The sequence below is a fragment of the Moschus berezovskii genome, chromosome 4 (genome assembly GCF_049115385.1).
Source record: "Moschus berezovskii isolate FMDL1 chromosome 4, NW_MosBer_1.0, whole genome shotgun sequence".
Taxonomy (NCBI): Eukaryota; Metazoa; Chordata; class Mammalia; order Artiodactyla; family Moschidae; genus Moschus; species Moschus berezovskii.
In genome coordinates, this window is record NC_142463.1 from 110,632,099 (window position 1) to 110,654,269 (window position 22,171).

At 41.4% G+C, this 22,171-nt stretch overlaps 2 protein-coding genes across 6 annotated transcripts; one reads left to right on the forward strand and one right to left on the reverse strand.

Annotated features, from left to right (window-relative positions):
* Nucleotides 1–2,052: 2,052 nt before the first annotated feature.
* On the reverse strand, nucleotides 2,053–16,212 carry CCT3 (chaperonin containing TCP1 subunit 3). The gene is made up of 14 exons (XM_055402571.2): nucleotides 16,057–16,212; nucleotides 14,005–14,066; nucleotides 13,271–13,321; nucleotides 13,119–13,181; nucleotides 11,990–12,086; nucleotides 9,480–9,597; nucleotides 7,764–7,950; nucleotides 6,951–7,100; nucleotides 5,859–5,991; nucleotides 5,597–5,678; nucleotides 4,378–4,558; nucleotides 3,405–3,650; nucleotides 3,012–3,143; nucleotides 2,053–2,386 (listed from the first exon to the last, which is right to left on the reverse strand). The coding sequence occupies exons 1-14, from the start codon at nucleotides 16,085–16,087 to the stop codon at nucleotides 2,282–2,284; spliced, it is 1,638 nt and encodes a 545-aa protein (XP_055258546.2). The 5' UTR covers nucleotides 16,088–16,212; the 3' UTR covers nucleotides 2,053–2,281.
* Nucleotides 16,213–16,359: 147 nt separating this feature from the next.
* On the forward strand, nucleotides 16,360–21,963 carry TSACC (TSSK6 activating cochaperone). Of its 5 annotated transcripts, none has more exons than XM_088835872.1 (5): nucleotides 16,377–16,499; nucleotides 16,781–17,030; nucleotides 17,544–17,603; nucleotides 20,388–20,510; nucleotides 21,745–21,963. In XM_088835872.1, exons 3-5 carry the CDS (start codon nucleotides 17,567–17,569, stop codon nucleotides 21,960–21,962), a joined length of 378 nt encoding a protein of 125 aa, XP_088691998.1. In that variant the 5' UTR covers nucleotides 16,377–16,499; nucleotides 16,781–17,030; nucleotides 17,544–17,566; the 3' UTR covers nucleotide 21,963. The 5 variants fall into 5 exon arrangements, with proteins under 5 accessions (XP_055258550.2, XP_088691998.1, XP_088691996.1 ...); XM_088835873.1 differs by having other exon boundaries at nucleotides 16,451–16,554; XM_055402575.2 differs by lacking the exon at nucleotides 16,781–17,030 and having other exon boundaries at nucleotides 16,360–16,499.
* Nucleotides 21,964–22,171: the final 208 nt, after the last annotated feature.

Genomic DNA, 22,171 nt, shown 5'->3' on the forward strand with positions numbered 1-22,171 from the left:
AGGGTATGGACACGATCCCTGGCCAGAGAGGCAAGGACCTGCATGCTGTGTTGTATATCCAAAAAAGAAAAAAAAAAAACCCAAAATGACACAAATGAACACTCGTGAAACAGAAACAGACTCACAGACATACAGAACAGACTTATGGTTGTTAAGGATGGACAGAAGGATTGGGAATTTGGGACTAGTAATGTGCATACTATATGTAGAATGCATAAACAAAGTCCTACTGTACAACACAGGGAACTACATTCACTATCCTGTGATAAACCAGAATAGAACATGAAAAAGAATATATATCAGTGAGTCACTCTGCTGTACAACAGAAATTAACACTGTAAATCACCTGTTCTTCCATAAAATGTAAAAACCTTTCCTTGAGGAAAAAGTAGCTGCACCCTCTTAAGTATCACCTCTAGACTTGAGTGAGGATATACACAAGTGTCTTGGCTGAGTACAGTGTTTAACAGGATTCAAGGCTCCCCCCGCCATCCCCAAAACACTGTTTTATGAGGGGGCAGGTGCAGAATAGAATTTAGTTGAATCCAGGAATTTGCCAGTCATGACAAAGTCAAGGTGGCAGCAAAAACTGTGTTCATGGAATCACTTTAGAGCTCATGCAGACAACACAGTTGCTTGGGTAGACCTTAATGACTTAAACTCAGGCTTTGAAAAGCACAAAGGGGCTCTGAACAGCAGAGATTGATCTAACATTCCAGGAGGAATTTCCATAGGTTAGACTGCTATGTACAATTATCCATTAGAGGTAAAACCAGAATGGACCTAGAAAAGAGTAAAGAACAAATGGGAGGCAATTCCTCCCTCCATAATTGTTAGGTCTTTTAAGCACCACCTCTTCAAGATCTTTGAGAATTAACTCATTATCTTTCTTTAATGTCTGAAAACTCTTGAGGGAATTAACACTTCATGTAGAGGCAGGGATTTCAGCAAATGGTAGGTAGGCTTATTTCAGAGCCTCTCATAGAAAAGGAAAAGCTGAGAGTTTTCGACCGGGTTAAACAGCAAGTTAAATACCAGGCGTGATGAGAGCGGATCTCCAAAGGCCCTTTCCCATAGCATACCTCTGTTCAGTCATCACTGCTAGTTGTAAATGCAGCTTTAGAGCCAGACCATCTACACAGGAACTCTAGGCCTGTCACTTACCATTTTTGTAACCCTTGGACAAATTACTTTATGCTTTGGATTCCTAATAAAACAGGATTATTACCCATCTTACAGGGTCCTTTTAAGGACTGACTAATATATGCAAAGTGACCAAAACCTACCCATTATACAATAAGCACTATATGCTAGCTATTATCATGCCACCTAATATTAAACTTAGTAACACGAACTGTTGTGGTCATGGAGGAGATACAATCTGGTTGCATGAGTCATGAGGACAAAGGGAACAGGGGATGGCCCAGGAGAAGGTCTCTGAAGAAATCAAAGGCTAGCCCCACCTAGCCTCCAGAGTCTCAGGGTCACAAGACTTTTTGTCTTGATAAAAATGAAGCACAAAATGGGACATCTTTTGTTAATGCTGGCAGGGAAAGCAGAGATCCTACTGTGTGACACAACCACCAGGAAAATAAGCCAGCAAGTCAGAACAGACTGGAATCAGGAGGAACCCTGGGAGACAGCAAAGAAGGAATTCTAGGTATGATAGGAAAGATTCTGAAAAGCTACAGGATACAGTACAAAAAACACACGCTCTATGTTCTTTAGGATAGACGCCAGAGCCCTGGCACATATTGGGTGTTGCTCTACGTACAACCACACACAAGCAACATCCAGTTTGGACAGGTTCTTCCTGTTCTTTGGGTGGTGAATGCAAAGTTGTGCTTCTTTAAGCTTTACGGTATCAAGCTTCCAAGAGCCATCCCAACTAGCATCTACTGAGAAGTCTGAAGAATACCCTCTCAAGAAGACAAAGTTACCTAATGACTTGAATCCCCATCTTTCTTCCTCCCCAGTAAGGTTTTTTGCCTTCTCCCTCCTTGCCAGGAGGCAGAGATATGACCCAAGGTTGAAAAACACATAACAACCATCTCAAATGACTTAGATTTAATCATCGGAAGCAAACTAAATGGAAAGCTTACAATAGAGAAGAATTACATGTCAGTGCCTTTTGCAAACTGAGCTGGGACAGAAAGAGACTGGGACTGCCCCTCAACCTGATCCCTTCCAAACAAAGATATCCACAGTGTCCCTGGCAGTCTGGCTCAGGGAAGGGGGAGACTCTGTTGGCTCTGTGTGTTGAGGTTGCCTTGTCCACCGCTCACTCCTGGCCAGCATCAGGAGCTCCGCCCTGCCGGCTCTGGTCATCACCCTTCTTTTTGTGGCCTGAGACGATGTCATCAATCCGCAGCAGCAGAACTGCCGTCTAGGAGAAAAACCACAGCCCCAAAGAGGTCAGCAGACAGGAAGGATACTTGTTTTCTTTTAGACATATCACCTAGCTCCTCCTACATAATTATCATTTTATCTGAAATCTACCCTTCAATAGTCTTGAATGTAAATGGAGTTCTCCCTAAGCAAGAGATGCTACTTGTGCTAGTTAACTTTTTTTCTTTCCCCTTTTGGCTGTGCCACACAGCTTGTTGGATCTTAGTTCCCTGAGCAGCAGCTGGACTTGGGTTCTAGGCAGTGAGAGAGCAGAGTTCTAACCACTGGTCTGCCAGGGAATTCCTTACCTTGCTCTTTATTTTCAGAAGACTTTTTTTTTCATGTGGATCATTTTTTAAAAGTTTTTACTGAATTTGTTACAATATTATTCCTGTTCTATATTTCGGTTTTCTGGCCCCAAGGCATGTGGGATCTTCGCTCCCAACTAGATACTAAACCTGCACCCACTGAAGTGGATAGTAAAGTCTTAACCACTGGACCACCAGGAAAGTTCCCACTACCTTGTTTTTAAAATGAGCTAAAAATAAGCAGGGGATGGAATGCTTTAGGAGCTCTTTTGAAGAATACTTAAATAGCACAGCATATGATTTTGACTGCCTCACCTCTACTGCTGTCTTATACGTTTGCAGCTTTACAGCCAATGGTTCCCAGATGCCCAGTTCTTTCATGTCCACCAAGGTGCCTGTCTCACCATTTACACCCCAAGTCTCACAATTCTCCTGGGTATGCTTGGCCTGTTGTTGGAACAAGCATAAACAGTTAAAGGGGAAAATATTAGGAACAAGTAAGCTGACAGAGACCATTAGACAAAAACCAAACACACTGATTGATAAGGCAGGAATCAGAGAAAATGCCAATGACAGCAAACAAGGTAAAAATTAAGATAAGAGATTTTTAAGGGAAGAAGCTACCAGGAGAACCTGGGAGGACAGACATGAACCATCCTCTTAGTCCAAACTCAGCTTTTCCTACCTAAGAGAATAGCAAGGACTCACCCGAAGGGAGGTAAGTAGACGGATGGTGCTGGCTCCACAGTTCTGGATAAGGGTGCGAGGGATGACCTCTAGGGCTTGAGCAACAGCCCGATATGGCCACTGCTCTACACCAGTCATGGCTTTGGATTTTTCTGTCAAGGCATGAGCCACAGCCATCTCAGAAGCCCCACCCCCTGGCACCAGCTGAGGGTCCAGAAGAACATTGCGGCACACTTGCATGGCATCCTGGAGGTTGCGTTCTACTTCCTTGGGAAAGCAAACAAACAGTATAAAGCGAAAGCTCGATAACTCAGGAACAAACTGGAAGCACCAAAGGACTTCCTGACTGCCAAGTTTGGTAAACCACCGAAGAGGGCAGACTAAAAAAGGTCATTCAAACCTTTTGGGAAGGGCAGATGCTCTAATTTGGGAAAAACACATTAACTACAATTCCAAGAAGGCCAGGGGGAAGAGGTGTCCCTCTGGGATATTAGGCTTTTGTCCACTGTGCTTGAGGCCTATACCCTACTCTGTCCTGTCTAGTTGTATACTCTAGGAGGCTGCACAGTGTAGCGGAAACTCTGTACTTATTAGCTACGTGCCTTTGGTAAGTTATTTAACCTCATTAAGAAAAAAAAGGTAACATTTATTAATTTCAACTTAAATAAGAAAACAATGGTTGCTAGTGGATGGGGAAACAATGAATTTAATGGGTACAGTGCCTCACTTTTTCAAAATAAAAGTTCTAAAGATCTGTTGCATAAGAATATGAACACACTTAACACTGTTGAACTAACACACTCAAAAATGGTTAAGACAATAAATGTTACATTTAAAAAATTTTTAACCACAATTTAAAATAAAAACATTTGCAGCTTCAGATGACAACTGAATAACTATAAATGGCCAACAGGAAAATTTTAGGCCCTCTGGGAAACTCTCAAGAAATGGAATGACCTACTTCAATTCAGTAATACTTCTAAGGCTGACTCACCGAGAGAATCTCTTTGCTGGCCCCCCGGAGAAGAATTGTGCAGGCCTTGGGGTCTTTGCATTCAGTGATGAATGTAAAGTACTCATCTCCAATCTTCTTGATTTCCAACAGGCCTGCCCCTGTTCCAACATCTTCTTCTCTCAGTTCCTCTGGCCTGCTGACTATCCGGGCCCCACAGGCTCTAATGATTAGATGGGGAGGAGGGGGACAGGGAGAAAACCAGATGATGTCAGATACTTTTACTCATCTTCCTGGTCCTTAGAGTCTGTGGGGGGATAAAGGAAGGGCAAAAGTGGATTGCTAGTACCATTTCTACCTAACTTAGGTCTTGGCTGCCTGGTGAAACAGATTTCCAAATATAGAGGTAAAGTTTCCTTAAACTAATATAGTTTTATAAGTGTACATACATAAGATAATTACTATAATGAGATACTGTTTAATTCAAAGTATATTCAGTAGAGCCTAAAATTTGGACAAATGAGTTCCTACGCACATGTGACATAATGGTCATTTCTATGTTGAACTTGTCCTATACTGAGTTAGATCTCAAGGCCAATAACAGGACTATACTAAAAACAAAACAAAGGTCAAGCAAGAAGGAAGGTAAGTCTATGTCTGACCCCATTTTAATGAGTGTAGAGCTAATTTTTTATCTGTCATTCTTTCCCCCCACTCATGGGCATGCAGAGTCAACTACATATACACATGCACGCCCCAAGCCATTTCAGAGCAAGCGTTTTAAGCATAAAATCACATTTCAATCTATGGCGTATTATGTGATGTTAGGATAGACTTAATATAAAAAAAAAAAAAAAAAAAAAGATGGACCTAAGCCTAGATATCCATGCTGAAGTAGTGAATGCAATCTAAGGTTGCATTAACAGTAACTGAGGATGCAATCCGTTAATTATTGGTTCTATCATATTCTGAGCTAGTTAAAACAGACTACTCTGAAATGGACCCCTATACCAAGGTGGTGATCACAGATGTCTAAGCATAAGCTGTTCACTACTGGTTAGGAGCAGAAGAGTCTCATGCAGCAGATAATTGTTACTCTAGAGGACCTCTGAGGGCAGATGGCTAATTCCAGGTTATTTCCACCTGTAAATGATTTGGCTGATTGTATCCTGTTAAGCTTCATCAGATAATGATGACTACATTATGAAGCTACAAAATAAAAACACATGGGAAGGAGCACAATTTTACCTGACCTACTCACCGAGCAATGCGATTATTATCTGTCTTCCGGACTCTGCGGATGGCTGTGATATTTGCTCGCATGAGGTAGTGCTGAGCCAAATCTGTGGAAATACAGACGTCAAGTTGGAAGCCAGAAACTCCAGGTTCTGAACTGCTTTTATCTTCCATGTACCCTAACCATCACCCGTAAATTATGCTCAGTATATGACAACATGAGATGAAAAACATTACCCATCCTCTTCTATCACAACAGCAGTCTGGAAACATGAATGGAGTCCTACCGGAGATGCCCTTCTCTGTGATGACCACATCTGGCTTCAGCTGGATAATGTCCTCACAGAGCTGCTGAATGTACTCTTCTTCCATTTGGAGGATTCGGGTGAAGTCTTCCTCTCGTGTGATTTCAATGTCAGTCTATGCAGTGAAGAAAAGTCACCATGAATTAAAAATTCTGAACTGGTGAAGCTCTTTAGCTACTACTACACTCCCTCTGGTATAGAAGGAAATGGCAACATACTCCAGTCTTGCCTGGAGGAGCCTAACGGGCTACAGTCCACGGGGTCGCAAACAGTTGGACACGAGTGAGCAAGTGTCACACACATACACACATGCGGGCTACAGTCTATGGGGTCACAAAGAGCCGGACACCACTGAGCAAGTGACACATACACACACACACCCCCCCTACCCCTCTGTCTAGCCCTCTCATGGATCCCAGAAAGCAAGAGCTAGACTAAACCATGATCCAACAACTCTGTACACCAGTTTAGCTCCAACAATCATCTACACCTAGTTTAACTCCATTTAGTTGTTACTGGAAGGAAAGTCACAATGCAATTAGTGGAGAGTTTGGCTAAGGTCTATGGCCACTTAGTTCAATGTTGCCTCTGACTCGTCAGCATGCAGGGTAACTCAGGGTCTTAATTCTCCCAACTAATAATGATTCTTGTTCCCAATCACTGTTTGATAAGCTTCAGTTACTTTGTCTTATTCAAGTGGGATGGAGCCTTGTGAGTTTCCTGTCCTTTGGAAATTTTTTAGCACTTCAAAGCTCAATTAACTCCTACTCCATGTTCTACTAATGCATTAGAAAAGGTTGCATGATACTCTGGAATTGAAGCCAAACAGAGCTGGGTTCAAATCCTGATTTGGCTAATACAAGCTATGTTCCTGAAGCAATTAACCTAACTTTTCTGAGCTATAGATCCCTCATCTGTAAAATGAAAGTTCACCATTTGCTCTTAAGGGTTGTTGTAAGAATCAGAGATTACATGTAAAGGTCACATAGTAGGCATATACTAAGCACTTCTTATTTCCTTGGTATAGTAAGAGATTCTTACATCAACTTTACAGAATATAGCCAGTGCCCTTACCTGGCTTTCTCCTTTCTTGTATTCCAGAGAAGAATCCAGCAACACAATGCGGGGGTTCTTGATATAGCGCCGCATTCGTGGATGGGTCACATCCTTGTTAATCATGACTCCACGTAAAACACACGAGTCTTCAATGATGCCCCCAGGTATCTGGGCAAAAGAATTACTTTCATCCACAACCAGGAGACAACTTCTCAACTTCCTTTTCAGACATTCATCTTTCCCAAATAACTACCATTTTAGATTTCTGAATTATCTTTTTTCTACAAACCTCAAAAACAACTACAGCTGCAATCACCTTTCTTTCTCTCTAGGAAGCACATCAATCTTAGACCAGGACACACAATTTGAAGGTTGGCTGAAACAGCAGCTCAGTGATTCACAAAGATTTAAAGGGGCACATAGCGCTACCTCCTAAAAGAGATCTCCGTGAATTTTAGGTATAGGGCTCCCTCTACTGGTGACAAGTTATTAGTGCTACTTTTAAATCTTATGAGATGGAGAAAGCTTTAGCGCTATGGCGTAGAGCCCTTATTTCCTGACCAAGTGTTTGATATGCACAAAAATACAGACCAAAAAAAGAGCCTTTCCCTTGCCCCTGTAACCGTGGGTAGAGAGAGCAGTGAAGCTAACAATTATTTCAGATACCTCTTTAGTATCCTCTTTTTCAAGATTTTTGTTTTCCAGGTAGCAAATACTCTTCTTCCTGGTTCTAAATAATAAAGGTATCTTGCTCTGATTTAAATTTACTTCCTCCACAAGTGTGATGCTAGGAAATAATTTGTTTCCAAAGTACACACTTGAAGAGTTTACCTTTTCTACCCTTGCATATTTCTTGATGTCAATCTCTTTCCGGCCATTCTCCTCAAACTGTACAGTTTTGACAGCATCCAGGGCAATGTTGCAAGCCAAAGAAGACCACCGACTGATTACTTTGGTAGTAATGGAGCTGTTGATGATGTTCAGCATCGTATCTCGGTTACTGGTGTCGACAGGGATACTGAAGAAAAAAAAAAAGGGTAATATGCTCAGGGGGATCTTGGATATTTAAGAAATCCCTCACCTACATCTTGATAGCTGTAACAGTGGGCCAACAGGCAGAAGGGGAAATCTGTTTCTTCATAGGAAACTAAAGTGTTATCAAGAAGTAACCTTGTCCATCTTCTGCTTTTTAGCAAGCTTACAATTAACCCATCCCTGGAAGGTGTCTCAAATACCTGAATAATCTGCTCCCTTCTCTGACACCTCTCCCCATTTATTTAAGAGTTTACAGTACAATATTCTCTTTACTTTCTGCTCCAACCATATACACTCTATATAACTTTTAACAACTTGAGTCAAGACACATTTCATCTTTGAAATTTCTTAGTTTAACTTAAAAATCCTTAACTAAAAAATCCTGAAAGCTGTAGAAGACCTTGGATACTATCTTATCTACATTGTCACATACTGCTGAAATCCCTTTTATTAACAGTATAAGACAAACAATAAGCAATCATTAAATAGTTGTTGAATCATGTATTTTAGAGAAAAAAGCAATAGCTCCAAAAGTACTATCTAAGACATAAGAAGTAATTGCTTGATAAAAAGAAAAATGTTAAACAAATACTTTGCTTCTTAATAGCAGGCAGTACAATACAAAGTTCTCCACACTGCTGGGTACTTGTGTACCCAACAACCCAAGAATATGAGTAGACTATAGGTTTTATTTTTTAAACAACTGTTTAAATAAAAAAAATTTTGCACTTTGTATCATCTCATTTAACTGACATTCCTTTAAGTAGAAATCACATTTTATATTCTTTTTATTGTACCTTATAGCACTCAGCAAACGCAGACCAAAACCAAGTCCTGTGATAACTAGACCGAAGTCAAACAGCATTTTCAGTGCCATCCTTTTCATTTTAATGAATACAGCTAACTATTATCCTACACAACACTTCGTATTACACAGAGTACTGACTGGATTAGTTGTAATCACACATGATGGCAGGATATTTTAATATATTAAGTCTTCAATAATCACAGTTATCTAACTCCCTGTTTCTCCTGCTGCTGCTGCTAAGTCGCTTCAGTCGTGTCCGACTCTGTGCGACCCCATTGACGGCAGCCCACCAGGCTCCCCCGTCCCTGGGATTCTCCAGGCAAGAACACTGGAGTGGGGTGCCATTGCCTTCTCCGCTTGTTTCTCCTACTAGAACCTAAAACTTTAGAGTGAAACTCTATTTCACTTACTATACATTCCCCAAGGCAGTGTCTAACATGAAAACTAGCAGATTGCATGTAACCAAAACATGTTTTGAAGAACTGAACCTAGCTCCTTTTATTTGTCTGCTTTGGATCCTTTGCCATTTTCTAAAGACTTTTATTCCCTTTATCCTTCCCTTCATTTTGCTCCCCTCTTTCTCCTTGCAAAATAATACGAACTACTAGTGATGTGCCCTGCCTTCCTTTACCACTTAAGAACAGATCAGTCTTCCAGGCCTTCCCTGGCTGACACCACCTGCTTCTGGTCCCCACCTCCAATACCTTATTTTCTTAAGGGTGCTGATCATATCATCCAGTGCCTTTCGGTAAGCACTTATCACCACTGTTGGGTGCATCTGCTGCTCGAGGAAGTGCTCAGCCACAGACAGCATCTCCCCAGCTGAGAAAAGACATATATACCATAACATCTTAAAAAGTATCTGGATATCAAACAACTTCATTAAAGCTTCTAAAATACCTGTTCTTTTTTTCTAAAGCAGGTCTGCCTAAAAGGTATGCCAACACTATTTCAAATTTTGTACTCTGTACAAGCCAACTCTGAAATAAAGTGTTCTCATCAGATACATTTTAAAAGACTAAAGATTGATCCTAAGGTTTACTTAACTCTGTGATCTAACTAAATATGTTAGCTTCTTAAACAAACAGTAAACATTTTTCCAAAGACTCTAAAAAGAAAGAAAAATACATAAAGGAAAATTGATTTATTATTATTTCAATACCTAAGATGTAGTCAAACTGCAGGTACTGAAAACAACCCCCCCCACAAAACTTTATACCCATAGAATACCCATAAAAACTTACCCTTTGGATGAGGAATTATTGGTTAAAATGCCCCTTTCTTTTAAAAACTGTCCTTACTTTTTAATTCTAATTAAAACACACACAAACACAGAGTAATACAAATACACACTAACATAGAAAAGTTTGCTTCTAAGACACCATTATTTTGGTCAAAAAAGAGCCTTTTACAAAATGCTTATACTATCAGGTCCACTGACACTAATTCTTAAAATGTACACAAATGTGTCAAAGTTCACATATCTACTCTCTGGCATGTGCTCAGATGTTTGATTTCAATACTTTAGAATTCATAAGTGACTATTCCGTTCTGTTCTGTTCTGTCGCTCAGTCGTGACCGACTCTTTGCGACCCCGTGGACTGTAGCCTACCAGGCTTCTCCGTCCATGGGATTCTCCAGGCAAGAATACTGGAGTGGGTTACCGTTTCCTTCTCCAGGGGATCTTCCCGACCCAGGGATCGAACCCGGGTCTCCCGCATTGGAGGCAGATGCTTTAACCTCTGAGCCACCAGGGACTATTAAGTATATTAAAAGATAATCAAATATTTTAAAAGATGCTCTAAGAACTTAGAAAAGACTATGCCCTGTTAAACAGCGGCCAGAACAGTATCATAGAAGTTATCTTCAGAAATGGCAATATTTTGGTTTTTTTAAAATAGCTATGTCTAAGATACCTAGACCAATGGATACTTAATCTATTTAGTATCTCCAGGAGATTCAACTAAGATTGTTGTTGGTATTCAACTTTTTTAACACCATGGACTATGGTCCATTAAGCTTTACTGTCAATGGGATTTCCCAGGCAAGAATACTAGAATGGGTTGCCATGTCCTTCTCCAGGGTATCTTTCGAACCCAGGGATCAAACCCAAGCCTCCTGTGTAGGCAGGCAGATTCTCTATTACTGAGCCAGTAAGATTACCATCAGAGAATTCTCATGTTGCTACAGGTATTTTCAAAATGAATGCTATTATAAAAATTTCACAATCAACTTAAAATTTATGAAACAAAGGCAACATGCTAAGTTTTCAAAAGGATGTTTTATGATCCCACAGGATGCAGAAAGATTAGCCATTAAAACATGTATAGCTAAGACTCAATCTTAAGGTTCTGTATTTGTCTATTTCACTACTCACTGAAATCTGTAATCTCAAAATCAGTATTTACTGCATTTAAATGGTCATTCATAGACATGCAAAGATGAAAAATTTAAATCACCCAATGCATACAATTCCCAGGCAAGATTGAATACTCTGCCTTGTTTCAGTTCTCATTTTGCAAAAAAGTATCCTTTATGTGGTATATTTAGTGGCAAGTTTTCCTCAAATTTGTGCATTTTCTTGGTGATTTCACTGTTGAATGCCCGTAAGTACTATCTAGTTTTCCCATGTACAAGGAGGCTCTGATGTGCCTTGTAAAGACAATGAATTTATTAGATAAGCTTAGTTCAGGCGTGAGTTATAGTGATATTGGGCACAAGTTCTATGTCAATGAGTCGACAATGTACATTAAATAAGGTATCTTTAAAACAAAACATAAAACACATATTTATGCTGGATAAATATGTGACCAGAGGCTCAAAGGCATCTAACCCTGTACTACCTCCTGGAGTGATGGTTTCGTACTCACTAATTCAGTGTTTGTGGTGACTTTACAGAAAATAATTTACTGTAATGAGAATAGACTGTATTTTACTCTAACACATTTGAAAAATATATTCTTTGCCATGATGAACATTTTATGCTCAGCTGGGAGAGAATACATAGAAAATTAGCAACAAGTTCTTTAAATAGTTATAATTAATGGATTAGTAAAAATGTTCTTAAAATATGACTCAGGGGACATCCCTGGTAAGGGAACTAAGATCCCACATACTGAGCAGTGTGGCAAAAATATAAAAAAGACTGACATTATCTTTGGCAAAAATCTAATGTTTCAATCTAATTTTCCTTATCAACCTTCCATTCTCTTACCAAGAATAATTACTGACGTGGTCCCATCTCCAACCTCTTCATCCTGTGTCCGGCTAATTTCAATCATGGACTTGGCTGCTGGATGCTGCACTTGAATCTGAAAAGAAAAGTACAGGGCTACCCTGCTGGTCCAGTGATTAAGAATCTGCCCGTCCACACAGGGTACAAGGGTTTGATCCCTGGTCCATGAAGATCCCACATGCTACAGGGCAACTAAGCCCGTGTGCCACAACCACTGAGCCCGTGTACCCTAGAGCTTGCAGTTGGGAACAACAGAAGCCACGGCAATGAGATGCCCTCACACTGCAATGAAGAGTAGCTCCTGCTCACCGCAACCAGAGAAAGCCCATGCGTAGCAATGAAGACCCAGCACAGCCATAAATAATTAGAAAAAGAAAATTGTAGACTTCATTGAATCAACACTACTGAAAGACCTCTTAACCCATTCTGCTTAGTCCTAACTCTTAAAGAGTCTTGCTTCCACACTTCCTCCATTTTATTGTTTGATCACAGATTTAAAGATTAAAACTGGCCCCCAAGATATCTAAGTAAACCACTTTTTCAAGTAGTTTTTTGCAGTGGGGCAGGGACAAGGAGGAGGAATGCATTAGGACAACTTAACTCTTAAAGTTTCTTGAGAACAGAACAGCATCTTTGAGCTAATTTATTGAGAACACCGTTGTGGTGGTTGAATTGTGGCCTCTAAAACATGCTGATGCCTCACCCCCTGGAACTGTGAATGCAACCATATTTGGAAATACGGTCTTTGCAGATTAAATCAAGTTAAGATGAGGTTATAGGACAAATCAGGGTAGCCTCTAAATCCAACCACTGGGATGGTGGAGACACACAAGAGAATGCCATATGACAGGAGAGTTTATAAGACAAGGAATGTGTCAAGATTCTGAAGCTAGAAGAGCAAGGGTACTTCCCTAGAGCCTTCAGAGGGAGTGTGTCACTTCTGACACACTGAGTCTGGACCCACAGCCTCCAGTTCATGAGAATAAATTTCTGTTGTTTCAAGTCACAGTCTCTGGTAACTTGGAAGCAGCCCAAAGAAATTAACCATTATTTACATTATCTCTTTATGTGTCTTTTGTACGTTAGAAAACAAAATGAAAAGTCATACCTCTCGAAGAATGGCATTGCCATCATTGGTCATCACAATGCCTCCCATAGGGTCCAAAAGCATCTAAGACCAAAGCAAAAGTTATATTTAAGTGTCCCAGAAAACAGAAAGGGGAAATGTGTAGCTGAAGTTTCAGTATGAGATAAGCTTACCTTCATCATAGACTTGGGTCCCAAACATGTTCGGATGATATCTGCGATAGTCTATTGGAAAGAAAATACAAAACATGTTAAGCACAAACCAGAGGATGCTGATTGTGTGTTTCAGGGGAAGGGGCATGGGCAACCCACAGAGCCAGTGTTTTAACAAGGACACTTCTAAAGTAAGGTTGGCAACTACTTTCAATATAGGATGTCATATGGCTAGACTCTGTTCTTTGTCTTTCCCCCTTTGGGAATGTTTCCTGGATGTGCAAAGGAATAACTTTTCACAAGGGGAAAAAAGGGACAGAGCTCTCACAGCTTCAGTTTCCCAGTAGTCCACAGATAACCGAAAGCCCACATGTCTGTATTTCCTTCCATGACAGTGGCTTCCACCCCATGCTAAATTATATCCAGGGCTATGTTATTCTTCCATTCAAAAGGTATTTACAGAATATACCTATCCAGGATCCACAGTAGGTACTAGGAATACAAAAGGGAATTAATGTAGTTCTTTTACTCAAGTAACTCAGTCTAGTATGGGAGACAAACACAGACATGCAATATAATATGCACAATATGAGAAAACCATTAGACCCATCTCAGAGAGGGAAGGCTTCCTTCTCCTTACCACCAAAAGGGAAATGTCCTGAAGGAAAGGAAATCAAATTTTCTTCCATCAAATCACAAATACAGAAATGTAAATACAGGCAAACTACTATAAACAACTTAAAAAAATATGCTACCTTGGCAGCATTGATGTTTCCAGATTGAACTTTTCTTCCAGATTCACGCTTTGTGTTTTGGCCTAAAACAGATAAAAACAAAAGGCATGGGAGGGAGATTCAAAAGGGAGGGGATATATCAACCTATGGTTGATTCATGTTGAGGTTCAACAGAAAACAACAAAATTCTGTAAAGCAATTATCCTTCAATAAAAATTAAAAAAAAAAAAACGGCGACAGACCAGTATCGCTCCACTGTATATAAGCTACTCCCTAATCTTTGAAAATAAACACACACCCAGGTTTCATGGATGTATACATCGATTAAAGCTTATCGACTTGTACTCTTTAAAAATCAATTATATCTCAACAAACTATTAAAAAATAAACACACGCGCTTATGGCTACTTATTTACTTCAAAACCTGGTATAATAAGAAACAATCCACAAAGCTTCAACTTTGGAATCTTGGTCATCACTTTCCCTCTAACCAAACACTCATGTATTTACAGCAAGGATTCATAATGTGAGATTCTCAAAGGGCTGGTGTCCCTAAAAAAGCATCAATCTCTCCTTTATATAACAAGGGAAAGTGTTTGGGGGTTTACATTCTCATACTAGGATACGGTGAACCATACCCACAGTCCCAGCATAAGTTATTGACAGTGACCCCCAGTGTGCTGTGGAGTAAGCACACACACTCAAAAGTATCAGGGTTTGCAAGATATGGTCACTTCATGCTTGGATATAATCAGAATGCCTGTTACCCACTTAACATCAGTAACAGTGTACTATATACTTTAATAAAGGAGCATAATCGGTTACAGCCGCTAAGGCCAAGGATTAACACGGACCTCAGAAAGGTTGCACAATGCACCACTAACTCACCCTAGGGTCCTTTCAATGAGAGACAAGTCAATGGCTATAACTGAAGCAATGTAATGTTTTTCTCACTCCTCTCTCCAAATTACATTTTCTCTACAATTTGTTGTAAAATTTTCGATCCGGTCCCATCAAACCTAAACACAACTCTCTGAATTTAGATCTCTATTTCAGGCAGTGTTAACTAAAATCCTGCATGGATCCTTCTGATGGATTCATCAGAAAAAAATGGGGCTTTTTTTTCTGGGTTAAGCAAATGCTTGTCTTAAAATAGTTATTTTCCAAGTGTAGAGAAAATAGATAAAATGTCGGAACAGCGTTCTTTACACAGAAGATAGTGAGAAAGGCAAAATGGCTAGTCAAACATGTCAAGTAATCATGCAGGATGAGATACAGAAGTTACACAGGATAGAAACATACCAGGGGAAGACAACTGAAATGGGACTCATGAGTAAATAAGAAATCTGGGATGTTCCCGAAGGTAAAAAGAACCAATTAAGAAATCTGGGAAAACTCAGTTCTTAAGTGGGAAAGATTACAACGGAGGAGACATTTGCGGGGATAATTACATCTAATATAATATGATCAGAGAGAAGCAAAGTTACATCAGGAACAGGGGTTGACAAATAGGAATTCAAGACAACAATTATAAAAAAAAAAGTGGCCAAGGAAACTCGCTGTTTGCCAGACCCTCTTTTAAACAATTGTGCCTTCTTATCTCATTTAAGCCTCACAATTCTACGCGGAAATACTGTTAACCCTAGTAATAAAGATGTAACTACTTCGATCTGTATTTGGCCGACCACTATTAAAGGATGGACCAAGGTTATAAACCTAAGACAAATTAAAAATCCTTTATTTATTCAGCTACACACTGAAAATCGCTCAAGGAAGCGTGCAGGGGCGAGGGTTGCGAGTGAAGAACGGAACGCTTCCTGAGGGGGAAGCATCTTTCCGAGGTCGCTGCACGGAAAGACAAGGCGTTCGCCGAGGGTAAGATCAACTTGCGTTTGCGAAGAAGACAGGGGAATGGGTTAAGAAAAAAGGGAAACGGGAGAAGGGGCTTCCAAAATGAACGACTGGAAAGCTCCGTGGCCGGACCAGGGCGCGACTGGGTTGGGGCGAGGCTGTAAAGTGCGGAAAGCGGGGGGCGGCGAGGGTAGTCCCTTCCCAACCTTCCCCACAACTCACTAAGCACGAGCACCGGACGATGACCCATCATGGCGGCGCGATGCAGAGCCGGGTACCCAAAGCTGGGGGAACCGGCAGAACCTTCTGGAGAGAGAGAACCAGCGAGAAGACCAGAAAACGCTGCCTCCTCAGGGCTCACACCTAAACCCGCTACTCTCTGAGTCTACACCAATCACACCGTGCATCTCACTGACCGGCACGGAAACACACCAATTGACACTCTTAGCCCCACCCCCTGCGTAAGAACGCAGGGCAAGTTAGATAGAGAAAGCACGGTGAGAGCAATGCGAGGGCACAGGCGCCTGCGCAGTAGGGTGGCCGCTCCCGGCCGCGTGCGGCGCGAACCTCAGCGCCAGCGCCGGCAGTTGGCCGGCACGCCACTGCGCATGTGCATCAACTACGAGGGTGGGTGCTGGGGTTGAGGCTTTCGATTAACGCCGCAGGTGAGGTCATGAAACTGGCGTCTGGGCTTCTCTCGGGCCGCGAAGGTCAAAAGAGGTGTGGCAGTTTGCACGCTTTCGTTCGAGCCTTAGCAACTGGGAGGGATGGAGGGGCGGGACTTACAGCGGCGGTTGAGAGGAGACCTGGCCGGTTTGATGCCGGGTGGAATGGGAGTTGTAGTCCAATCCGACTGGGCTGAGCGGTGACTCTCCTTCCCGGCACGCTGGGAATTGTGGCTCATTGTCTCTGACTCGTTGCTGTGCGTGGACTTTCCCCTTCTTAGGCAAATGCTTTATGCTGAGGCTGTCAGCGGTACCAGGAAGTGAAGTCGCTCAGTGGTGTCCGACCCTTTCCGACCCCATGGACTGTAGGCCACCAGGCTCCTCCATCCGTGGAATTTTCTAGGCAATAGTACTGGAGTGGATTGCCATTTCCTTCTCCAGGGGATCTTCCCGACCCGGGGAACGAACCCGGCTCTCCCACATTGCGGGCAGACACTTGACCGTCTGAGCCACCAGGCTACCGCTCACCAGGTACCGCGGTACCAGGAGGCTTACGTTTTCCCCGAGTTGTCCTATCCGAAACACTTTTTCAAGCGTTCCCTATAGTGCTCTCAAGATTTTCTTTCTCCACGCCCATTCCCTCCCGTGCCCTCCTCATAGCCTCAGCTGCAGGTTGAGCAAGAGTTTTAAAATAACCCTACAGAATAGGAAAAGGACTGATATTACATAAATTAAAACGAGAGAACACAGAATATCTGCCCGTTCATAGGCGACTCTTAATGTTTAGGCGTGGTTAAAGTACTGTTTTGTCCAGAAAAAAAGGAAATAGCTGTTTTCCAAACTAAAGGAAGGGCCGTGAGACCAAAAACAATTCAAGAACAGTTACTTATATTTGGCCATAAACTAAGACAGTACATCCTTTCACACCATTTCCTCTCCAAATTGGAACAGCCTGGGCTCTACTGGGGAGAACTTAAGAAATTGTTAATAGTAAAACAGTAAGGTGGGTTGTCGGTCATGAGATACTATGATTTTTTTCTCCAGGCACCACACCTGTGGGTGTTCAGATGGAGCAGCTTCCTAGTCATCCTACTAACAGAAGAGGTGTGTGTCAGATGCCCTGCTTCCTCTCCCTTAAAACCAGACCTTCTTAATTGCCCAGCTTTTGGGAAAATGAAGCTAGTAGTATATATGGTTTTTTCCTATTAGTCGGAAAGTATTTGTATTTGTTCTGCATTTCCCACTAAAAGGAACGTTCCTGTATTCCTAGTGCCTAGAACTGGATCTATTAAATAGTAGATTCTCAGTAATTATAGGTTGAAGAGTATATTATTATTCCTTTGCATCTCCTCTTAATACTTAGGACAGAAGACATACTATTGACTCGAGTGAACAGATAATCAAACTGAGTGGGACAGTCCCACTAGTGGCCAGGGAAGTGCCTGAAACCATCTGACTCCAGAGCCTATTCATTTAACTGTAGGTGGGATAGATTATCTGAGAGATCTGTACTGTCTTAACTTGAACATAAGTGAACGAGCTCTTTTCACAGATTATATTGTGCAGTGGTAAAGAATATGACTTTGGAGTCTATAGGCCTGGATTTAATCCCAGCACTGCCTCACTGAAAAATCTTGAGCAAATTTCCTAACTTAAATTTTCTCAAAAAAGTGCAGATAAGGCTACCTACTTCATAGGGTCAGTATGAAGAATGTATAAGATAATGTATGTAAATCACTTTTTATTTTGTCTGTTCTTCCTTTTGCTGCTCCACAATCTCATCCTCTATTATACACTGCCTAGTCATCAGTATAGTTCTTTTAATATGGATTGTGTGTAATGTACTTTTCAAACCTTACAGTTCAGTAGAAAATGCACTGTCTACAGTGTAATACTGTCATTTCCTGAGAATAGCAACCATGTCTGTTTAATGCACTGTAGCATCTTCAGTGGCTGATACATAAAAGCACTAAGCTATCTCTTATATGTGTGAATGAGTAAATTCAAGTTTTCCGTCTTCTTTGATCTTATTATGACAGTGAATTATGGACTTCCACTGTCTTGATCCCTTTAATTCTTTCATGGAGCCAGATATTCTGCCTTTCCATCCATTGCTCTTCTTTTGACATTTTTATTTTTAATTTTTATTTATTTACTTACTGTTGGTCTTCCTTGCTGCACACGGGCTTTCTTTAATTGTGGTGAGTGGGGGCTACTCTCTAGTTGCAGCGCAAGGGCTTCTCATTGCAGTGGCTTCCCTTGTTGCAGAGCACAGACTCTAGGGTGCCCAGGCTTCAGTGGTTGCAGCTCCCAGGCTCTAGATCGTGGGCACAGTAGTTGTGGCACTCGGGCTTAGCAGCTTCGAGGAATGTGGGATCCTCCTGGACCAGGGATCCAACCCATGTCCCTTCCTTCGGCAGGTGGATTCTTAACCACTGGACCACCAGCGAAGCCCTCCTCAGTCTACTTTGCCACTTCCTTTTCATCTTGCAAACTTTGGGAAGGAGGAATTCCCCAAAGGTCCAGGTTTCTCTCCCAGATTTTGACCTTGGAGAACTAATTTATTTTTGCAGCTCCTTCATCACCTCTTTGTGTTTGGCCTGGAAGTTTGACCTTTTACCTGAGCTCAGTGCCATCTCTTTGGCTGTTTTTTAGGCATTTGGACCGCCTTGTCTCATCTCAGATCCAATATGTCCAAAATGTGATTTATGGTAATACGACATTACTCAAACTCAGATTTCCTTGAGTGAAAAAGGAAATTCAGTTGCTTGTGCAGTTGGGATGCATGTGCTTACCCCTTGGATCAGTCCCAGTTGCCAAGTGGGATAGGCTACCATGATTGACCTATATTGGGTCACATGTCCATTCCTGTTGGAATAGGGAGAGGGGCCTGATGTATGTATGACCTAGAATCTGGGGAATGAGTAGCTTCTCAGAGGAAGGGTGGCTCAGTAGACAGAAATAACATATGTCTCTTACAACACTCATCATTTTCTTCCTACAAATCAAATTTTCCTTCTAACTTAACTATTTTTGCCAAAGGTAATCTATTTTTCCCCATTAAGAACTTCCATGTTCAACCCATTTTAATCCTAATATATTGATTAAAAATTGTATCATATTTTCTAACCCTAAAAAGGCTCAGGGATTTTCTGAGAGAATCTCAGATTTATATTGGAAAGGGTCTTCCATGACCCATCCTGCTTTTCCCATTCTCCCCACCCTAATTCTGGCGACTTTCCTAGGGCTCCTTATCTTTCTAGCCATATTCTTGCATCCTTATCTTTGCTTATAGCATCTTTTCTTCTCCCACTTGAATTATCTTTCCCACTTATCTAAAGCTTCCTATTTTCAAGGTCCAGTAAATATCCTCCACCTGCCTGGAATCTTCTTTGTTTGTTGTATTCATGTTGATACCTCTCCCCTGCCCTTTCAAAAACAGTCATTTTTATATTTAATCACATTTCAGTATAACTAAAAGATAAAAGGACTTATTTTCACCCGAGACTGTCAGACTCACTGTTTATGTCCTGTGTTGCTATATCACCTTTTCACCAGTGTCTGATTTCTCTCCCTAACTAGGTATTAAGCACCTGAGAAGCCACGTCTCAGGTCATGTTTATGCCCCAGCATTCAGCACGGTAGTCAGCATGTAGCACAGATCAATAAGAACTTGTAAAATGTAAGCAAATTAGATTTTAGCTTATCCCATCTTTGCTTGGTTTCCCTTAGTCTCACTGTGATTTCTTTTTTTGTCTTATATAACTTTCTTTGGAGACATCAGGCCAGGGCCTCAGCGCTTGCATTCATAGACCAGATGCAGGGTTCTAAGTAGACTGTCCCTTGTCGGAATGAACTCTGACTTAGTTGCCTCTGATTTTGTTCCAGCCAAAGAGGAAGGTAATACTGTGCCTCTTTGTCGAGCCAAACCCTCCCCCAGCTTTATTAATCTTCAAGCAAGTTCCCCACCAGTCACTTTCCTAAAAATCCTGCCAACAAAGTTGCCGTCAGGTAAGGAAGGAGGCAGGGTGGATTTCCCAAATAGACTCAGCAGCAGGGAGGGTTTTATGGACGAGGTGGCTGGAGCTTTCTTTTATTGATTTTGGTGCTGACCTTTGGATCCAGGCACCTTTAGATTTTTTGCTGGTAGTTTGTTGATTATTCAGTTCTCTTGATTTCATTTTCTTCCTGATTTTACCAATTCATTTGTTTGTTTGTTTTGCTTATTAATGCCTTTATTAGACTGGCAGGACTGAAATAAGACTTTCATTGCTTGTTTAGTAATGTTACTTAAAAAGTGACTAGGAAAAGAAATAGTAACTATTAGCTCAGTTTCTTTGCATTTCAGTTATTTATCCTCCCACAGATAAATCAGTGCGTGTTTAGCATACCTGTGGGAAGCCAAACAGAGCACTAGACAGTCATAACTCCTGAGTTTGAGGACCTCAGGGTTTAACAAAGAAGTCAAGACCAATGAATATACAATGTATAAATAATTGCTAGGGTTAACTGGCAGAGCTGGATGTGTATAATGTAGTTAAAAACATTAAAAATGAGTGCAGCAAGACTAGTTGAAGTTAGAAAGCAGGAAGAACTTCGAGTCACTGCTGATGACCTTACTGTGTCAGGTAAGAGAGAAGAAGGCTGAGGCATCTCCTGAGCTCTTGAAAGGGAGGTTAGGCCTCAATCTCAAACCATTTCATTCACTCATCAAATATCTGTTGAACACTTACATGACAGGTATCCTTCTAGATGCCGGGGACACACTAGTGAACAAATCAGACAAAAATCCATGACTTCCTAGAGATTACATTCTAGAAGGGGGAATTGGCCAACAATTAAATAATTACAGTTCAGTCGCTCAGTCGTGTCCGACTCTCCTCGACCCCATGAATCACAGCACGCCAGGCCTCCCTGTCCATCACCAGCTCCCGGAGTTCACTCAAACTCATGTCTACAGAGTCAGTGATGCCATCCAGCCAACTCATTCTCAAGTTACACCAAATAATCGTAAGTACTAAGGCGAAAAGTGAAGCAAGGGAGTGAGTAATAAATTCCAGTGCATTGGTTTCAAATAGGCTGGCCAGGTAGGCTTCATAGAGAAGGTGACAGTTGAGCATAGTTGCATCTGGGTTGAGTTGAGCCCAGAAAGGTTAGAAGGGTCTTCTTATTAGAACCTTTCCCGTCTCAGTACAATTATAAAATCTCTTTTGTCCCCTTTGCGCCTCCATTGCTCTTCCTTCAGGTATTGACCACAAGCCCAAGGAATGCCTAGGACTCCTAGAATGTATGTATGCCAATCTCCAGCTTCAGACCCAGCTTGCCCAACAACAGATGGCTATTTTGGAAAGTTTACAAGCATCCATGACACAACTGGCTCCTGGGAAAGAAAGCAAGAACTCTTCTCTCCCAGCCTTATCTCGCAATCGATTATTAAATCACGTGCCCCAATTCAGTAAATGAATTGTGGAACAAAGTTATTGTGTGTGTTTTTCCTGCTCTCTTCCCAGTAAACCGCTGATGGAATCTGGGCTTATATGTTCTATATGTGGTTGGTTAGTTTACAAGATCATAAGTGCTCACTGAGTGCAAAGCACTGTACAAGGCACTTGGGGATGCATATTACAAAAGAGATTGTGGGGAGGCAGAAAAGACAGTTCATTATAAAATTT

What these genes read in the sequence shown, in the direction of transcription:
- TSACC (XM_055402575.2), top strand. Translation starts at nt 17,567, where the DNA reads ATGGAGCAGCTTCCTAGTCATCCTACTAACAGAAGAG. An exon ending in TCATCCTACTAACAGAAGAG is followed by an intron (nt 17,604 to 20,387) that starts GTGTGTGTCAGA and finishes ATTTTGTTCCAG; the next exon opens with CCAAAGAGGAAGGTAATACT. An exon ending in GCCAACAAAGTTGCCGTCAG is followed by an intron (nt 20,511 to 21,744) that starts GTAAGGAAGGAG and finishes CTCTTCCTTCAG; the next exon opens with GTATTGACCACAAGCCCAAG.
- CCT3 (XM_055402571.2), bottom strand. Translation starts at nt 16,087, where the DNA reads ATGATGGGTCATCGTCCGGTGCTCGTGCTTA. An exon ending in ACAAGAAAGGAGAAAGCCAG is followed by an intron (nt 5,992 to 6,950) that starts GTAAGGGCACTG and finishes TTCACTGCATAG; the next exon opens with ACTGACATTGAAATCACACG. An exon ending in CCAGCAAAGAGATTCTCTCG is followed by an intron (nt 3,651 to 4,377) that starts GTGAGTCAGCCT and finishes TGCTTTCCCAAG; the next exon opens with GAAGTAGAACGCAACCTCCA.